Source organism: Akebia trifoliata, chromosome 10 (assembly GCF_017979445.1).
Source record: "Akebia trifoliata isolate Shusen 1 chromosome 10, ASM1797944v1, whole genome shotgun sequence".
In the NCBI taxonomy this organism is placed as follows: domain Eukaryota; kingdom Viridiplantae; phylum Streptophyta; class Magnoliopsida; order Ranunculales; family Lardizabalaceae; genus Akebia; species Akebia trifoliata.
The window spans coordinates 24,362,218-24,383,788 of NC_141384.1; the positions used below are offsets into that span (position 1 = coordinate 24,362,218).

The 21,571-nt window shown below is 38.0% G+C and overlaps 1 protein-coding gene across 1 annotated transcript in view; it reads right to left on the bottom strand.

Annotated features, from left to right (window-relative positions):
• Nucleotides 1–219: 219 nt before the first annotated feature.
• Nucleotides 220–21,571, bottom strand: part of ASG3 (SNF2 domain-containing protein / helicase domain-containing protein) — a 40,338-nt gene continuing 18,986 nt past the window's right edge. The window contains 6 exon segments of the mRNA XM_086455178.1: nucleotides 220–338; nucleotides 13,702–13,851; nucleotides 15,404–15,549; nucleotides 19,111–19,495; nucleotides 19,498–19,765; nucleotides 19,857–19,982. Of these exon segments, the coding sequence (XP_086311304.1) occupies nucleotides 220–338; nucleotides 13,702–13,851; nucleotides 15,404–15,549; nucleotides 19,111–19,495; nucleotides 19,498–19,765; nucleotides 19,857–19,982 (1,194 nt within the window).

Sequence of the window (21,571 nt, forward strand, 5' to 3'; positions counted from 1 at the left end):
TACCATTTTTTTTATCTATGACCATTACATGGAATATTTCCCATGGTGTGGCTACTCTTTAACCATTTCGCCACAATTAAGATGAGCGACGAAAGTAATACCTACAAAATATTGAAAGCAAGTACTAGTCAAAAAAATTAAGTCATGTAAAGAAGACAATAAAATGTGAATTATTAAGTGTTTGTGTGTGAGCCTGCGTGTGAAGGGGGGGGGGGGTACTTACACGAAAATCTTTATACCATATATGGATGTATATTTCCGCAGAAGCCGTTCCACCGTGTACCATTCTGAACGATTGGATCCATCTTGATACCCAATACGTGGCATATGGATTGATGCTTTTGAAGAAATTAAGATGGTAATACGTTAGGTGGATGAAAATTTACAAGGATAGAAGAAAAATAACAAAGTTGTCACTATAATTAGTATTAATTAACCATCCACGTAATGATCTAGCGATCAGGGGAGGACAGTCGTTGAAATTATATCATATATGCCATTCTATCTTATCCACAAGGATAATCCACTGGCCAGTAATAAGAATTCGACTAGTAAAATAACCTTAATTTATACACCTGTGAAAACACAAATGTACTAGAAGTTTATCTAATTATATAAGCCCTGCGACTTTCATCAAGGGGAACGCATCTCTCATATATTTGATTATGTTTTAGGGCCTGTTTGAATCACCATTTTTTCTCTAAAGAGCCCTTCTTGCCTTGAAAAAGCAAGGTCACCTTGCGCCCTTGAACCAATAACCATCTTTTGGTTAACCTAGCTTCCTCTATCCCTCGGGACATGGACATGCAAAAGAGAAATGCTATCCCTACTCAGACCAAGACATAACTTTTACCAAAAGTTTATTGTGATCTTTTTGGTCAAATAACAATTAAGGTGAAGCAGTGTCAGGAACAACGAATCTCTTTATGATAAACAGATCCATTTTGCAAGTTCGTTATTAGGGATAGTTCTTACAAATGATCGGACTTTTTTCATTTGTAATTAATTGGTTATTCATTGGATTTGAATCTAGAAATAGAATAAGGATCCGCTTCGAATACTCACAAAGAAAAAATAAGTGACTTGGACAAAAAGAGAAGTGACTTGGACAAGAAGAAAAGAAGTGACTTAGACAAATCTTGTTTGTTGATAACCTCAGACTAATCAATCGAATATTGATTACTATGTAATCGATCGAACACTACTTGAAAATGGCTCTTCTGCCCAAAAACGAAATGTTTGAAAAGGAGATGTTGTGCGAGTATCTACAGGACCTAAATTATCAACAGGCTCTCCAAGAACATTGAAAATTCGTCCAAGAGTCGCTCCACCGACTGGAACACTTAGTGGAGCTCCCGTGTCAATCACTTTCATTCCTCTCATCAGACCATCTGTAGCACTCATAGCTACAGCTCTAACTCGATTATTTCCTAATAATTGCTGTACCTCACAAGTCACATTAATTTGCTGGTCAACAGTATCTCGACCTTTAACTACCAAAGCGTTGTAAATATTAGGCATCTTGTTTTTTAGTTGGATCAAGACCTTCCAATTGAATGAGTATGAGTAAAGGATCCATGGATAAAGATACAAAAAATTATTTCTAATCGTAACTAGATCTTTGATTTTTTGTTTGTAAGGGTGAGATTGAAGCGAAATAGCTATTAAATGATGACTTTGGTTTACTAAAGCCATCGACATTTTGTTTCACCTTGGTGGAAACTCAATTCTTTTCCTCGAGATTCGGAAAAGTCGAAATAGAGAACGAAATAACTAGAAGGAATTGTTATAATTCCCCTCTTCTAGAGGGATCATCTAGAAAGCAAGTTGTTTTGGATGCATTCAGACATAAAAGCGGACAAAGATGTTAGCCTTTTTGGAAGCTTTTTCAGAAAAGAAAAATACATTATAATGCGGTAATCTTCCATTACGGAAATATATTATTTATAATGAAGTGCTGACGGCTCGTAAACTTTGGCATTTATTTGTTATTGATTTCAATGCTATAAACTAGTGTCATTGACCATTTCCAAATTTCTACTACACTTCTGATATACAAGTTCACAAGGATGTTGAAGCATGCTATTGCTTCTTTGATAGAACAATATTTAGGGATAGTTATCTGTTGAATAACTCTTATTTTATTATTTTATAGATTATTTGTCCTTTTTAGTCTTTTCACTTATTAGACCATGTAATCTCCTTTAAAAGCCTAATTAGGACTTAGTAATAAAGCACTTTTTGACTATTCTCCTATTTTCAACTTGGTATCAGAGCCTACCTCCATCTCCTCTCCTTTCTTCTTGTTACAACCCCATCGCACAACCCCTCTCTTAAATCCACCTCACAACCTCTCGGTCTAGTCTAAATCATCACCCCTACAGGGGTTGTTTTACTCTATCCCTAATCGCAACATGCGATAGGGTCATTAAACCTCATTGAAGCTTTACAGCAACAATAAGGTTGCTGTTCTTAGACCAATCGATGGTCTAGGGACTTGCGGCAACAGTTTTTTAAGTCGTTTGCAACAGAAACTTGCAGCAGGGCTGCTATATATATATATATATATATATATATATATATATATATATATATATATATATATATATATATATATATATTTTTTGGAACCTACGACTATAACAAGGCAGGGGTCTTATTTGGAACCCACACCTGTTGTTGGCATCGTATGGAATTTATCACCACAGCAGGACTGCTGTTTGGTATCTGCGATCAGCATAGAGTTGTTGTTTTTGGTCTGCGATCAACATAGGGTTGTTGTTTTGGTCTCTGCGATCAGCATAAAGCTACTGTTTGGTCTCTGCGATCACCACAAGGGTGTTATTTAGAGTCTGCGACCAACATAGTGATGTTATTTGGTATCTACGATCACCACAGGAGTGTTTGTTTGCAAGTTGCGACCAGCATAGAGGCTATTTGAAGCCTGGTTTCACAGCACATGGGTTGTTGTGATCCTAGCACAGGTTTGCTTGAAGGCTACAGTCGTATAGGGGCTGTTTGAAGACTGTACTCACAACACAGGGGTTGTTTGGAGCCTATATTCACAGCATATTTTTTGGGGGGTTGCAAAAAAAAAAAAATTATTGAAAGTCGTTCCCTTGTCCTCTTCGAACTCCCTTCAAACCAAAGTACACAGACTCTTTAATGACATCTGAGACTTCCTCTTCCTCGATCACTGGTACTAGTAATGGATCGAGTGGTCCTCCTTCTCACTCGACCGACTTTCCAGGTATTCAAATTACTACAATAAAATTAGATGGTCCGAATTATCTCCTTTGAGCACGGTCAGTTGACATGTTCATTGGTGGAAAAGGGAAAATTAGTTACCTCACAGGAGTGGAAAACAAAACGGATAGTTCTTAATCACATTGGTTTGCTAATGATTCTATGGTCCGTTCTTGGCTGGTCACTTCTATGCAACCACACATTACGGCTGGTTTTATGTTTTTCTCGACAGCAAAACAGATATAGGATTCCGCAAAGAGCATTTACTCGCAACGTCATAACGTCAGAATTTTTAACTTGGAGCGTGAGATTTCTCGTCTTTCACAAGGAGACTCTTCAGTTACCACCTACATATCACAGCTACGTACTCGGTGGGAAGAGCTGACCTTCTATTCCTCGTCCTATGCCTGGAAGGAATCTCTTGATGAGACATTATATTCGTTAATTCTAAATAAGAATCGGGTTTTTCAATTTCTAGCTAGTCTCCGGGATGAGTTTGAGTATGCGAGAGTTCATTTATTGGGTATGGATCCCTTTCCGTCCCTACAGACCGCATATTCGTATGTCTTGGCTGATGAGAGTCGTCGCGCTGCTGTCCTACCTCATTCTTCTGGGGATCACTCGGCTATGCTTACTCGTCTATCTTCACCGCAATCCTCCAGTGGGTGTATGCCTACCCGTCAGCGACATAAGTGTAATCATTGTGAAAAGTTGGGTCATGTGAAGGCTCGATGTTATGTACTCATGGTCGTCCGAATCAGCAACGTCAACAGTCTCAACGACCTTCAGCTCATGCAGTTTCTCAGTCGACTACTGATATGGCACTCCCTCAGCTAGTACATCCTCATCCAACTTGGTATCTCTTTCCCAGGCTGAGCTTGACAAGTTTAGGAAATTCTTGAATCAGATGGAGACCTCATCTCAATCGGTCTCTACATTCGTTCACTCAGGTACTGTTGCATCTGCACATAGTGTTTCCACCACTTCCTCACCATGGATCATTGATTCTGGTGCCTCCGATAACATAACCGGTACATCCTCCCTATTTAATACTTATAGTGTTAGTTCTGGTCATCGCAAGGTTCGCCTTGCTGATGGTTCTTTATCTTCTATAGTTGGTCAAGGTCATGTTCTTGTTACATCTTCTTTATCCTTGATTAATACACTGCATGTTCCTAAACTCACTACTAATCTTATATCTGTTAGTAGCATTACCAAAACTTTGAATTGCAGTGTAACTTTTATCCCTCTCATTGTGTCTTTTAGGATCTAGGGTCGAGCAGGACGATTGGCACTGGACGTGAATTGAATGGACTGTATCTTTTGGATGTACCCGATTTACCTAGCACTCATTCTGCTTCCCAGATTAGTAGTAGTAGTCAATCTAATAAGGCTCTTGTAATGCGTTGGCACTTACGTTTAGGCCACATTTCTTTTGGATATTTGAAACACATGTTCCCTACTTTATTTAATAATAACAATTTACTTGATTTTTCTTGTGAAATTTGTCAATTAGCTAAACATGTGCGTTCTTCTTATCCTATTAGTATGAATACTACTGCACCTGATATATTTGACCTAGTTCATTCTGATGTGTGGGGACCTTCCCCGGTCACATCCACTCTTGATTTTCGTTATTTTGTCTTATTCATTGGTGACCATAGTCGTACCACTTGGGTCTATCTTACAAAACACAAGAGTGAAGTTTTTGAGATTTTTAAACAGTTTTTTGCTATGGTTCATACGCAGTTTGGTCGTACCATCAAGACCTTTCGTTCTGATCATTGTACTGAGTACACCTATAGTGGGGTCTTAAAAATTTGTTTAGATTCTGGCATTGAGCATCAAATGTCCAATGTTAAGACCCCTCAACAGAATGGTCGTTCAGAAAGGAAAAATCGTCATATTCTAGAGTTAGTTCGTGATATCTCTATTGGTATGAACGTGCCACCGTCTTATTGGGCCGATGCAGTTCTTACTGCTGTTTATCTTATTAATCGAACTCCCTCCCGGGTTCTTCAGTTTGCCACGCCCCTTTCTCAACTCTGTCAGGATCGTCCCATGTTTCCCCTTTCTCCGCGTGTGTTTAGGTGCGTATGTTTTGTTCAAATTCTTGACCAAACCCGTACTAAACTTGATCCTAAGGCTGTAAAATGTATTTTTTTGGGTTATTCCTCTAACCAGAAAGGCTACCGGTGTTACCATCCTCCCTCTCAACGGCGTTTCATTTTTCGAGATGTTTCCTTATTTAAGCATACCCCATATTGTAATGGGTCCGTTGGCACTCACTCTGAATGGTTTCCCCTAGACTCCCCAAATGATCCCCTCCCTAATTCCTTTCCTCTTCCTTTACCAGTTCCTCCCTCTCCACCTTCTGTCAGTTTGTCACCCCCTCCTCTACAGGTTTACTCACGGCGTCCACGCGATACTTCCATCACTTCTCTGTCAGACCAGCTCGCCTCCTTGCCTTCAGATCCGCTTCCTTCTATTCCCTGTGATGATCGTCCTATTGCTACTCGTGAGGGTAATCGTACTTGTACTTATCCTATTTCTAATTTTGTATCTGATTCTGCACTTTCACCCTCCTATTGGAATTTTGTTGGCTCTGTTTCCGCTGTTTCTCTTCCTCCCACTGTTACAGATGCTATTGCCCATCCTGCGTGGCGCACAACTATGATTGATGAGTTGAATGCTCTTAAAAAGACTCAGACTTGGGAAATTGTTCCTCTCCCGCCTGGAAGGAAAGCTGTGGGATGTCGCTAGCTTTTCACACTTAAGCATAATCCGGATGGTTCTATTGCTCAGTATAAGGCCCGTTTGGTGGCCAAAGGTTATGCTCAAACTTATGGGATTGATTATCAGGAGACTTTTGCTCCGATTGCCAAAATGAACACTGAAGGAAACTGAATTTATTGAGAATTCTTGGATTACCATTACAAATGCCCTAATAGGGTATTTATAAACCAACTATCCTACTACAAGAATATTCTAGAAAACTATCTTATTATAGAAGATTACAAGAATATTCTAGAAACTATCCTATTGTAGAAGATTATAAAAATATACAAGAATATTCTAGAAAACTATCCTATTGTAGAAGATTACAAGAATATTCTAGAAAGTTAAGAGAGATCAAGAATAATCAAGAATGTCCTATTTTCCTAAAATAAGCCTTGGAGATTTTTCAGCACTCCCCCTCAAGCTGGTGAATATATGCTTTCCATTCCCAGCTTGCCAATGACCTTTTGAAATGTGGTTCCAGGTAATCCTTTCGTTAGAACATCTGCAAACTGCCCTTCTGTTGAAACGTATGGGGTGCAAATTAAACCACTGTCTAGTTTTTCCTTTATGAAATATTGATCCACTTCCACATGTTTTGTACGATCATGTTGCACTGGATTATGAGCAATATTGATAGCTGACTTGTTATCACAATACAACCTCATTGGACTGTCCCAGGTGATTCTAAGATCTTCCAGAATTATTTTGATCCACAGAAGTTCACAAATTCCTTGTGCCATTGCCCGAAACTCTGCCTCTGCACTTGATCTTGCTATAACTGGTTGCTTTTTACTTCTCCATGTAACTAGATTTCCTCCTAGAAATGTACAATAACCGGACGTCGATCTTCTATCCACCACGGACCCTGCATAATCTGAGTCTGTGTATGCTTCCAAACGCAAGTTTGCTCCCTTTTTAAATAAAATTCCCTTACCTGGACTACCTTTTAAGTATTGGAGGATGCGGTATACGGCTTGCAAGTGTATACTCTTAGGATTGTGCATGAATTGGCTAACCACACTAACAGAATATGGTATGTCAGGCCTAGTATGAGAGAGATAAATCAGTCTTCCAACCAATCGTTGATACATCCCTTTGTCTACAATCTCATCTTCTGGAGCTTCACTTAGCCTATGATTTGCTTCTATCGGTGTCTCCATGGGCCTGCAACCTATTTTTCCAGTTTCCTTGAGAAGATCTAGCACATACTTCTGTTGTGAGACAAATATTTCTTCCTTTGAACGAGCAACCTCTATACCTAGGAAATACTTCAACTTGCCTAGATCCTTTATTTCAAACTCTTCTGCAAGACGTTTCTTGAGTGCTCCTTCCTTCGCATCATTACCAGTGGCAATAATATCGTCCACATATACCAGTAATGCAGTTACTCCCCCAAAGGCTGAGTGTTTTACGAATAGAGTGTGATCACCTTGACTTTGTTTTTAGCCCATTCCTAACATTGTCTTTGTAAACCTTCCAAACCATGCTCGTGGAGATTGTTTCAACCCATACAATGCTTTCTTCAACCTGCATACCTTCTTATCTCCTGAATTGTCATCAAATCCTGGAGGCCTCACCATATAAATTTCTTCCTCTAGGTCTCCGTGAAGAAAGGCGTTTTTCACGTCGAATTGGTGTAAACTCCAATCTAAGTTGACTGCCAATGACAACAAAATCCTTACTGTGTTCATCTTAGCCACCGGTGCAAATGTTTCTTCATAGTCCACTCCAAAGGTCTGTGTATAACCCTTTGCAACTAACCTGGCCTTGTATCGTTCAAGTGATCCATCAGCTTTATACTTCAAAGAAAACACCCATTTGCATCCAACAGGTTTCTTTCCTTTGGACAGCTCTACCAACTCCCAGGTTTTGTTCTTCGTGAGTGCATCCATTTCCACTTTCATAGCATGTCTCCATTCTTCTTTGCTTAGGGCCTCGGATAGTGTTTGTGGTATGGTTGTGGAGTTTAGATGGGTGAGAAAGCTTTTGTGTGATGGTGACACTTTTTCGAATGACACAAAATGAGACAATGGATATTTTGTACAATTTCGGGTACCTTTTCTAACTGCAATGGGTAAGTCAAGATCATTTTTTTCAAAAACTTCAGAAGACAAGTTGATGACAGGGATATCAGTATTTACCTCATTTCCGAGAGCTGGTTCGGACGCTTGAGTTAGCTTCGGCTTAGCAGTGGAACCTCTCTTCCTTGAGTAAACTTGCAATGGTTTCATGACAACTGATTCAATACAAGTATGTCTTGGGGTTATAGGTTCAAGCTGTTCAGCTTCGGGTTGTTTTGATGGCTCAACTTCTTCTTGTTCAAGTTGTTTGGTGGTTCAGTTTCAGGCAAGGGAAATGGTGGAGTGTTTTGGGTTGGTGGTTGGCTAGCTTGAGCAGGAAAGTCCATTAGAAAGCCATGATCCCCTTGGTCCTTATCTTCACTAGTAAATGTCTCCCCCTGAAGAGAAGGTTGGAAAAAACTTTCACTTTCAACAAAAGTTACATCGGCGGACACAAAGATTTTGCGAGATGGTGGATGATAACATTTATAACCCTTTTGAGTTGAGGAATACCCCATGAAGACACACCTAAGAACTCGAGGATCAAGTTTACTACGACCATGAGAATGAATATGAACAAATGAGACACATCCAAAAACTCGAGGTGACAATTGATTGTGAGATGTAAAATCAGAAAAAAAATTTGGAAAAAACCTCCCAGGGACTTTTAAAATCAAGAACTCGAGATGGAATACGGTTTATTAAATGGGCTGATGTGAGAACTGCTTCACCCCATAAGTATTTGGGGACATTCCGTTGGAATAACAATGCACGAGTTGTTGACAAGAGATGGCCATTCTTCCTTTCTGCCACTCCATTCTGTTGGGGTGTATCTATGCAAGAGGATTCATGTATTATCCCCTCTTTTTTGAAAATATGGAGATAAAACTTGATTAAAATATTCTCTTGCATTGTCAGATCTTATTTTTTTTATTTTAACCCCAAACTGATTTTTGACCATGTCATGAAAGATAGGGAAGACCGTGCAGACATCAGATTTTTGTTTTAGCAAAAAAACCCATGTGACACGAGTACAGTTGTCAATAAACATGACAAACCTTTTAGCCCCTGAAATATTTGAAATTCTTGACGGTCTCCAAATGTCACTATGGATTATTTGAAAAGGAAATGAGAATTTTTTATTACTCAAAGGAAAAGAAACTCGTTTGTGTTTGGCAAACTCCCAAACGTCACAATAAAATTCACGAATATCAACATTCTTAAATAAGAAAGGAAACATGACACTCAAAGTCCTAAAGGAAGGATGTCCAAACTGAAGGTGATAAAGCCAAATCTGGTCTTTTATTGGAGATCTTGTATCTGACAACAAGGAAGATGGATTGTCAATCCTACAACTCTTATTTTTATTCTGCACATCAAGGTAATAGAGGCCACTGCTTTCCTTAGCATGCCCAATCGTCATCCCCGTAGCTCAGTCTTGAAAAATACAAGAGGTGGATGAAAAGGTCAAGGTACAATTCAAATCCTTTGTAAGATTTTGGACAGAGACTAGATTTATTGTAAGTTTTGGAACGTGCAAAACATTTTTCAGAATTAATGAAGGACTAATGTGAATATCTCCTTGACTTGCTACAGTAGCAAGTGACCCATTGGCCAATGTAATTTTTCTGTTACTAGAACATGGACTATATGTGGAGAATATAAAGGAGCAATGAGTCATATGGTCAGTTGCTCCTGAATCAATGATCCAAGAGTCGAAATAGTTACTATCCGAGACACTAAAGGCATGAGAAGAAAAAACCATACCTGAATGTGCAAATGAACACATACCCGATGGTTTCTCCAAGGAGTTGAGAAGTGATCTTAGCCATTCAATGTCTTTTTTGTTGAGCTCCTTGCTATTAGAATTCTCTTGAGCACCCGAGCCATCACTGCCGGTTTGTGCCAGATTAGCATGTAACTTTTGTTGCCAATTCTGTTGCCAGTTTCTTGATCCTCCCCCATTTCTACCAGAAAAGTTTTGTGGTCTCCCATGAAGTGTCACCATGACAGACTGATTGGTGGCTCCTGACTCTTCTGACATCGTGAATTTAGCAAAGATTACAAGGAAAAATAAAGGGAGGGTAAAAACAGATGAACAACGAACAAGATGGCAAAAAAAAAAAAAATTGATTCCTAGGATATGAACCTAAGGCTCTGATACCATGAAGGAAACTGAATTTATTGAGAATTCTTGGATTACCATTACAAATGCCCTAATAGGGTATTTATAGACCAACTATCCTACTACAAGAATATTCTAGAAAACTATCTTATTATAGAAGATTACAAGAATATTCTAGAAACTATCCTATTGTAGAAGATTATAAGAATATACAAGAATATTCTAGAAAACTATCCTATTGTAGAAGATTACAAGAATATTCTAGAAAGTTAAGAGAGATCAAGAATAATCAAGAATGTCCTATTTTCCTAAAATAAGCCTTGGAGATTTTTCAGCAAACACCATTCGAGTTCTTCTTTCTATTGCCGCTATCAGAGGCTGGCCTCTCTACCAGTTAGATATCAAGAATGCATTTCTCAATGGTGATCTTCAGGAAGAGGTTTATATGGTCCAAGCTCCTGAGTTTCTTACCTCTGCTTTTACACATGTCTGTCGTCTTCGTCGTTCTCTTTATGGCTTGAAGCAGTCTCCTCGCGCATGGTCTGAGCGCTTTACTAAGGCCATGCATCAGTTTGGTTTCCATCAGAGTTCTGCTGATCACACCCTCTTCTTACGTCACTCCCAGGGTAAAACTGTCGCTCTGATTGTTTATGTTGATGATATTGTTATTACTGGAGATGATGATCATGGCATTTCTGAGGTCAAAAATTACTTAGGCCGTCAATTTGAGATTAAGGACCTTGGGCATCTTCGTTATTTTCTAGGTATTGAGGATGCGCGGTCCCAGTCTGGTATATTTATTTCTCAGCGAAAGTATGTCATTGATTTACTCAGTGACTCAGGGCAGCTTGGTTCTCATCCCGCTGATACTCTTATTGAGCAGAATCACAAGTTGACTGATTCTGAGGGGGAGTGTGTCGGATATTGGGCAGTATCAGCGCCTTGTGGGTAAATTGATCTATTTGTCTATGACTCGCTCAGACATTACTTATGCTGTTAGTGTTGTAAGTCAGTTTATGCATTCGCTTCGAACATCTTATCTTACTGCAGTCTATCGTATTTTTAGATACCTTAAGGGATATCCTGGTCAAGGTATTTTGTTCAGTAATCATGGTCATTTTCATGTTGAGGCATGGACAGATGCAGATTATGCTAGTTCAGTGACTGATAGGCGTTCTACTTCTGGGTATTGTACTAAGGTTGGTGGCAACTTGATAACTTGACGTAGTAAGAAGTAGGATGTGGTTTCTCGATCCAATACTGAGTCAGAATACCGAGCTATGGCACTTGAAGTATGTGAGTTATTGTGGCTCAAGACCTTACTAGCTGATTTGTGTCTTCCAGTGACAGCCCCTTTTTCACTATATTGTGATAATAAGTCAGCTATTAACATAGCGGCAAATCCGGTTTAGCACGATAGAACGAAACATATTGAAGTTGATCGACATTTCATTAAAGAGAAGATTGTTTCCGGGCAGATTTGTATTCCCTTTGTTCCTACATCGCAACAACTTACTGATATTCTTACTAAAGGTGTCAACAAAGCCGTCTTTGAAGGTGTCTTGTCCAAGTTAGGCATTGCCGATATCCACGCACCAACATGAGGTGGAGTGTTGAATAACTCTTATTTTATTATTTTACAGATTATTTGTCCTTTTTAGTCTTTTCACTTATTAGACCATGTAATCTCCTTTAAAAGCCTAATTAGGGCTTAGTAATAAAGCACTTTTTGACTGTTCTCCTATTTTCAACTTTATCAATCCAAAAAAATATTAGTGATGTCATTCAACAAACTTTATTTTTTGCTCCATTACCAGAAAATGATCAAAGAGCATGGTCACACATACAGTGCTCATCCCAAGGTGTATCCTACACCATCTAATGTTTCTCACACACGAAATTTCCTAAGACAAAAATTGACCGGATTGTATGTTCATATCCATCACATTCCTCTAGAGAACGCGACAGATGGACTAGATGGAGTATATAGGTTGAACACCCAATCAACTTAATTTCTCACTCCCTGAGATTCCAAGGTGGAATTTTCTATGGTGGATGACACTCTTCTACTTGTATATGACTGTATACACCATAGACCACAATGTATCAAGGATAGACCATCTTCTAAGAATTTGCTGTCTCACATGCACCAACACACTTTTTCATATAAATATTGATTCATTTAATTATTGTTTTCATATAGTATTTATAGTTCATATGATTTTAATGTACATCAACTCACCAAAATGCATTCTTATGTCATGACATTGCATAGTTAACATGGATTATAATATTACAACAAAATATATCAACTAATGGAATAAACTGTGACATGTACGATCGTTTTTATAGGGTGAACAATGTTGGACACGAACAAACGTGTCCATTTCCTAGTTACATAGGTCAACCATGTGTAGAGTCTTAACTGACATGAACTTAAATTTCTCTCAATTGGCAAATGGACCAAAAGAAAGTCTATGAACCAAACACCCGATCAACTCAATTTCTCTCATAAGAGATTCCGAGTTGGAACTTGTTGATAGTGTATCCCACTCTTCTGCCTGTATCTTATAATATCTACACCAATCAGTTGAGCCTTATGTAACAAGGACCATCCATTTCGTAAGAACTTCTTGTGTCAGACACATGCCAATGCACCTTTTTTAAAACAAATCTAAATTTATTGAATTATTTTGTTTTCAACAAGTATTTAATTGTTTATATGATTTCATGTATATCAACTTATTTAAATACATCATTACGATAGTCCTATTTAACATGAATTGTAGTATTTTTAATAAGTATATATCTCACCAAATGGAAAGAAAAAAAAAAAAAAAAACTGTACAGACATGCTGCCACATCAGCTTTACGGTGTACAGCATGTCTGAAGTTATATATCAGTTGTGTCCTTGTGATATAGGTCAACCATTTGTACAGTCTTCCCAATAGGAACTAAAATTTTCCCAACTTCTCATTTCTTAGCGACCATAAAAAACATGAAGATGTTAGTACAAGCAACATGACCTTACATACATTTAGTAGAACCAAATCTAATACACAAATATGAACGTAGAAATCTATTTTCTTATAATAACTTGATGGATCACATAATTGATATCTGCATTTTGAATGTATCAAAAGGACAGACATGGTACAAGGAACTGAAAGTACTCAAAGTGCAAGGAAAACATCAATAGAAGTGTTGGACACCGACACATGCATTATTGTCCTTGTTATATACTTCAACCATTTGTATGGTCTTCCCCAACTTACCATACCATCAAATACATTTAATAGGATTAAATCTAATTGACAAATAAGGAATTAAATGTTAAGTGAATATGTACTAATTCATATGTAATCTAGTTTGTGCCTCTAGTATCTTGAGAGATCGCATAATTGATTTTGCATTTGAAATGTATCAAAAGGACAAACATAGCAAAAGGACTTCATAAACAACTAGAGATGCAAGGATGTGAGAGGTACCGGAGTTCTGAGAAGCTGCAAAAGATGCCTTTGACAAGCACTGCTCCAAGTCAGGTATAGAAATATTACTGCGAGGGACTTTACGCCTAGGATTATATGATTGCACAACAGCCAAAACTACCCACTGAGGAGTATTTCCATCATGGTCCTCTGTGAAGAACACGTAAATAAGATGTTAGCACAGATATAGAACATGTAGAAGTTCTGAATGTCAGGATCATTAAGGTAATCAGGAGACCATAGATGTGATCCACCAACAACGGTCCATGAGGTCTTGTGTAGAGGGTTGGATGATTCAGGTACTAGTTCATCCTCCAAATACCTAAAATTCCCTCAAAGGAGAATCGGTTTATGGAGGTAATGTGCTCAACTACTGTAGATCAGGTGTTGTCTCTTTAGTTCCTTCTACATAAAATATAACCATTGACCATAATGGAAAAATTATCACAACATAACTACACGTGAAAGTTCTAATATTTTTTTCACAAGTAAAGACGATAGTTATATTAATAAAAGGGGAAAATTCCTGGGGCAAATATCATAAAACTTTTTCTTGTGAGAGTAAAGACCTTACTAGTGACAAAAGTACCATGCTATTAAAAAACAACATTCAAATAAGTTACCTACCAAAGGAACTGTTGACAATGAGATATCAAACATGAAATAAATCTGAAATTGAATTCCCTTGAATAAAAAACTACTAGTAGGTGGCATCTACAAAAGCACACATATCACAAAAATTAGGATATAAATAAGATTACAATTTTTTATAATTATTTTAGAATTTTAAATAGATAGTCTAATTTTTTATCATTGTTCATAATTTAATACACTGTAAGGATATTATTGAAATTTGAAATATTAATTAGGTCGATTTTGAATTTGCATCAGACCTTTATCTTATTATAATATTGAAGATTAAAGGGTACTTTTGTAATTTCAACAAATTAACTTTGCATCAGACCCTTGCCTCATTATAATTTCAACAAATTAACTAAGGTGGTTATGAGTCGTGCGTTTGAAATTTTATTCGTTTTAACCAAAAAGATCCTATTATTAATAAGTTTAAATGTATTGTGGGGGCATTTTTGGAGGAACATTTTAGTTTCAACAACCCTCTACTCCACCTCTCATTATAATAGTAAGGATATTGCCAAAATGGGCTTGGACCCATAGCTCAGTTGGTTTGACAGATTGCAAAATAACTTTGAGGTCATGGGCTCAAGTCTAGCGTACCCATCAAAAAAAAGTTAAAAAAAAAACAAAAAACACACACAAAAAAAGATAGTGTCAAAATCTATGGCAAGTAATGAAGTTATACAAAATATTTGACTACCATATTGAACATGTAGTTTGTAAAGGCTGTTCTAGAGCAATAAACGCAGCCAAGTATCAAGAAGGCATGTTTATTAAAATCAACAAGGATCATAATCAATTCTGCTTCTGTAAGCATTACACTTGCAACTACAGTGTGAATCCAACATGTCTATGGCTCTACTCAATCCAAACGACATATAAGTAAGAGACGGAGTCTACTTATACCAGGAAAGATCAGAAGAACAAATTATTTACTATCTAATTATAATAACTGCGTATGTGTGTATAATGTAACCATATTGAACATATAATATGATGATGCCAGTTATAGAACATCAAGCAATCCAGAAGAAAGAAAGAAAATAGAAGTGATACAAGAGCTGACCACTGATTTTTATAAGATGGAGATCGCCCAGATGAAGGTCCTCAAATTCAAAAGCTCGTTGATAAGCATCTGGGATACTCCCCGAAAGTTTGGCCAATGCATCCAACATTCCTCCGTGCCCCCAATTTCCAGAGTTATCAACACAACTGTCAAATTAACTATACAAATTAAAACTACAAAAAGCAACCAACCACTCATAAATAAAAGTCAGTTACTATGTAGGAACAGTAAAAGTGGATTTATTAACTTCCATCAGCAATAATTAATAATACCATGGAACTGGGACCAAGATCCCGCCTTCAATTTATCACCAGAAAAAATAAAAAAATATTGAAGGTATCCATCAAGTGTCAATTGTGAACAACACAGAAGATCTAAAAATACTTGGATCATAACTAAAATTACTGAGGTCGATATGAGGAAAAAGGTGCAAACAGTAACATGACAAGTTGATAACAATCTGAATCAGAAACGGAGCCCTTACATATGCAAAGTGGAGTGTGAATGGAAAAAGGACCAAGACCGGAAGTGCCAAAGCAATAATGCAAAAGGAAGCTACCATTAAAAAAAAATGCAAAAGCTAGATCATCAAAAAAATCTCCACTCAAAGACACTATCTTATCACCTCTCTTGGATGATATTCAGTTCAATGGAAACTTTCACGAGCTTGGCTGAAAAGAACCTTTGTTGAGGAGGTAGCGGCTACCATTAAAAGTCTTGATGGTTATAAGGACCTGAATCCAAATGGTTTTTCCATTTCTCTTTAAGGCTGGCTAGAACATCAGTCGTCCAGATTTTTTTGGATAGACCAAGAATTTTAGTAACAAAAAGGAAAACGAAGGAGGACGAGAGGCTTACCAATAAACAAGAACAAACAAAAACAACCTCAAGAATTACAAAGTCTTTCCCATCTAAATAGGAAACCCTCAAAGATAACACAACTAAAATCCGAAAACAATTTTGACCAATAAAATAGGAAACCCACTATGATAATAACAATCTCTTCATCGAATGATAAAGAAGGTTCGAGAAAGTTGCATATGGTGAGTAGGGGGAATATGTGCAGACCAAAGAACCAAAGGGCTTTAGGGCTGACGAGATTTAGGTGGATGAACACAGTGCTTCTTGGGAAGTAGTTGTGGAGGTTCGGCAAGGAAAGGAATGGCTATGGATGGAACTTGTAGCTAGTAAATTTGGGGTGAAAGAACTTGAGTGGGAGAGCGGAGAAGCAAAGGATCCGTTTGAGTGTGGTCTATGGAGAGGTATTCTTAAAGAATTGACAAGTTTTCTGAAAAAAGCTAATTACAAGTTCGGTGGTGGTCTGAGGGTTCGGTTTTGGGAGGAACTTTGGTGGGAAGACACTACTTTGGCGGAAAAAATCACTTCTCTTTATGGTCTTTCCTTAAAAAAAAGGGGGTCGTTTTAGCTTCCTTCATAAATGGAAATGGGAGATACCTTGCGTGGGATTTTGGCTTTAAAAGAGGTTTCAATGATTGGGAAGGAGAAGAGCTTGGAGAGTTGTTGAGCTACTTAGAGGGCGTCTCCTTTGTACTCGATGCTGAAGATACAAGGTTTTGGTTAGGTAGCAAGAACGGAAACTTTATTGTTAGCTCGTTTTATCACTCTTTAATTGTTCCTAACCGAACCATCTTCCCCGCTAAAGATATTCGGGGTCCGAAAGTGCCAACGAAAATTTCTTCTTTTGTTTGGTTAGCGGTATTGGAAAGGCTCCACACCGTAGATCAACTTCGGAGAGGGTTCTTCCAAATTTTTGTTGTTTATGCAAACAGGACGGGGGGCAACAATCACGTGTTATTGCATTGCATTGTCGCTAAAACAGATCTGGGAGTATTTTATAGGGTCGTTCGACTTGGAGGGGTGCTTCCCAAGTAACCTCAAATCTCTGTTTGAGTCGTGGACGTATTGGGGCATCTCTTTTGGAGAAGCGAAGAGGATCTTATGGAGCTTAACTCCTTTTGCTATTTGTTGGGGCTTATGGAAGGAACAGAATAGTTGCATCTTCGAAGATAAAGAACTAGACTTCCAAGATTTAATTTTCTCCATTCTTTCTAGCATTTTCTTTTGGGGAAAAATATTCAAGGTTTTTAGAGGGATCTTTTTCGAAGATTTGTTAGTTAGATGGGGTCACTTTTGTAGCCTTACCCAGGATTAGTTTTCTTTTCTTTGCTGTTTTTAGGTGTTCCTACTCAAACACCTTGTAAATTCTTTCTTCTTTTTTTATAAATCTTTCGCCTATAAGCCTTCCCATCAAAAGATTTTATTAGAGAGAGAAAAGAATGTAGTGAGTGTTCGAGAATGAACACCACGAAAGAAAGAAGAAAAAAAAAGCAGCAAAGACTATACAACAACTAGATTACAAACTCGATCCCATCTAACAACAAAATCTTCAAAAAAGGTCCCCTTGAAGACGTTGAACAACTTCCCCTAGAAGAAAATAAACGATAAAATGTAGAGAATTAGATCTTGCAAGTCCAATTCTTTATCTTCAAAGATGCATCTATTGCATTTCTTCCAAAGACCTCAACAAATGGCAAATGAGATCCCCCAGTACAACCAAGATTCGAAAAGCGAGTGGATAGAAGGTCCCCATCAAAGGATTTCAAATTTCTGTCTTTCCAAATCCCCAACATACCACAAAAGGGATGGCTCTAAGAACGAAAGACATTCTTCCCTAGGAAATTTCAAGATAACAAATGGATTTTGTTGTAGGTATACATATCTTTACCGGTGATTTGATAGCTGATTAACGCAAAGATTCTAGAGACAGGTTAGGTAGCCTTGGCATTATCTACAAAATCAATTTGGAGAAAGCTTATGATCACTTGAAATGGTGATTTTTAGAATATATTTTGGGAAGGAAGTGTTTTGGTAGGAAAGGGAGAGAGTGGATCTTTAAGTGCATTTTGACGACATCTTCCTCTATTCTTATTAACGAATGCCTCAAGTTACTTCAGGAGCACGAGAGGTTTAAGAAAAGGATCTCTTATCCCCTTGATCGTTTGATGTTGATGTAGGACGATGCAACTCTGTTGCCTCTTAATCTACCGCAAAATTGGTCTTTAATCCTTAAGAAGAATATAAAAAGGACAGTAAATAGGGTCAACATGAGAGGCTTTAGGTTAATAATGATGGTTTTGGAATCTCACATCTTTAATTTACTTCTTATATGGAAGCCTTCCTACATGCAAACTTCTAAAAGGTCTTCTATATTTCTTTGAGGAGGTTCCTGGTCTGAATATCAATCTTGCGAAAAACAAACTGTTTGGAGTGGAGACAGGTTCCCAAGTTAGAATCCCAAGCAAATGTTTTGGGGCAAGACATTGGCTATTTTCCATTGGTTTAGTATCCTTCTTATCTAATTTGAGATTTGATTATTGAGATAATGAATAAAAGATTGGCTACATTTTGATGCTGATCAAGAGTACATTCTCAAGTATTATAGCACATGTTTCATCTTTGTTATCAATTTCTACCTGTGGTTAAAAAGGTAAAAAAGGTCGAGTAGAGATTTTTCTCAAAGGATCGGGACAACATTCATAAGTTTCATATGATTTGTCACAAAAATGTATGCATTCCAAAAGGTAAAAGTGCCCTTGGAAAAAGGGTATTATATGTGATGAACCGAATACATTCCATTCAAATTATATAAGCAAGAGTGAGAGAAGAGAGAGAGAGAGAGAGGTTACCTAAATATTACAGTAGGCTCTGACGGGCAAACTTTTGAAGGATGCGTACAATCTCCATAAACATATTGAACAGAACCGGAATCTAACATATCGTGATCCTCCATATTGCAAATAGGGTCTTTCACAGCCAATGATTTGTAATTAAGAGCTTCCCACTTAGACAACTTCTTTTCCTCAGCCTTCCTCCTCGCAGCTTCAAGTTTTAGATGCTTCTCTTCAGGTAAGTTTCTTCTTGTTCCTAGCTCCACAGAGCTGTCCTTTGATTGTGATGCCTCCATGAACTTTTCAACCCATGAGAGATATGAAGCCTCATCAAGTCCAGGGAAAAAACTCATAGAAGCAGAGCTTTGTTTCATGGAAATGTCACCATCCTTCAACAGATCCGTTGGATTAACCTAAACTTCTTACCATCCTTGTCGGTTGGTTCACAGCGCAATTCAATCACCTTTTCAGCCATAGCATTCAATTCCACCATATTTTCTTCACTGGAATTTTCAGTATTGATAGATGTAGGATCAAACATGCGCAACCCAAAAATGACAGATCGCAAATCACCAGCATCGGCTCCCATTTCATTCCCTTCTTGGTCAACATAATCTTCCCCGACCACATTATGGCTGAGCTTCAATTTTCTCTCTGCTCTTCGCATAATTACCTATATAGATGTCGCCAAAGCCCAAAATAAATACAACTTTCAATTCAACAGTTTTGATTTTCCCCATTGTGTACCAGGATTTACGTCTCACCTCTTCCACGGTGTGTCCTGTTACTAGGTTTATAGCTAATACGTGGTTCATCTGACCAATGCGGTGCGCACGCTGCAGAGCCTGCTTGTCCACTTGAGGATTCCAATCTTGCTCATAAAAAATAACCTACAAGGTGCTATTAAAATTTGTAAAGAGTGACAAGATGCATAAGAACCTTGTGCAAAACAAAAGAGATATAAACAATTGAGATTTTGTGTTAAGAGCCTAGTTGGAAAGAAAAAAATTAACAAAAAGATGCTTAAATTAATCTACGACCCTTGTGATAACAACTTAAACATAATCAATCTCAAGAGGGAGTTCTTTGTAAGGAGCCTAGTGATCATTGTTCGGCTTCCGTTTTTTACTTTTTTTGGTTGTTTTGTTCCTGTCTTTTTCTTTCATTTGGTAGGTCTGCTCAATCTTTCTCTTGCTGAGTGTTGTGTAATCCGCCTCCGCTCCCGGGTGTCACGTGCTCACATATTGTGCCCCAGTTCGACCCATGACCCTCTTATATTCATAGTTACGCCTTCCATGGTTTAAAATGTCATTTCGATTTTTTAGAAAACTAAAACATTCCCGAAACAATCAAAACATTACATTGACTTTTTAAAAAATTCTTTCATACTCGACCGTGGTCAAGGGGCATATCATAAGTTTCAAAGCACGAGACTTCTCAAATATTTACAGAAATATAAGGTCTTTTATCTAAATAACCTGAGTCTTCCAAAAAAGACTAAAGTAAAGGGCATTTCATCGATGAAAACATAGTTGCTGCTTGTATAGCCTACGTTAATTTCAGGAAAAAAAAAGGGGGGAAAAACCCCTGAAGAAGACGAAGAAGAAGATGGCTGGGGATTTTTACCACGTATTCGATGATGTAAGTGTGACTCCGGCAAATCGGTGACCTCACCCAGGTCTCTCTCTCTCTCTACCCCCCTTTCCTTCTTCTCCTCTGTTTTTTCAAAAAAACTACCGAAACATTGCGTATTTTCGGTTTCACTTAAGTGTCATCTCTCGATTTCGAAAAACCGAAATGTTTCATATGAAACATACCGAGATTTTAAACCATGACGCCTTCCCCATCAGATCGGTCTTTTTGGGTAAATGGTTTGTCAACATGGTATCAAAGCACTAGGTTCGTTTAGGTCACAGGTTTGAGTCTTCTCGAAGGAATTTTCCACCCTTATGGGTGAGGAGGAGTGTTGAGTGTTGTATTATCCGCCTCCGCTCCCAAGTGTCATATGCTCACGTATTGTGCCCCAGTTCAACCCGTGACCCTCTTATATTCATAGTAACACCTTCCCCATCAGATCAATCTTTTGAGGTAAATGGTCGCCAACATGTTTCTCTTTCTAATAAAGTATATATATAATCTAAACCAGAACTGTCCACACATAGTTATCCCATACCTGGACTTAACCCCTTTGAAAATTAAATCTAAATTACCAATCAAACAGGATTTAACTAGCCCCATTGACACTTTCTCTCTTGCACTCTGTGTTCTCTGTATCTACGGAAGTTCTAGATTGCCATACTACAATCATGCACCCCACACACCCCACCCCTTCACCCAAAAGGCTATCCTTGAAGTTCCACAATATCTTCAAAGATCCCACCCAATGTATGACAACCAAAGATCGTAGTTCTGCTCCCATTCTCTAATTCAAGAAAATGTCAACCGATCATGCCACAGTAGCTATCCTCGAGAATGTGGC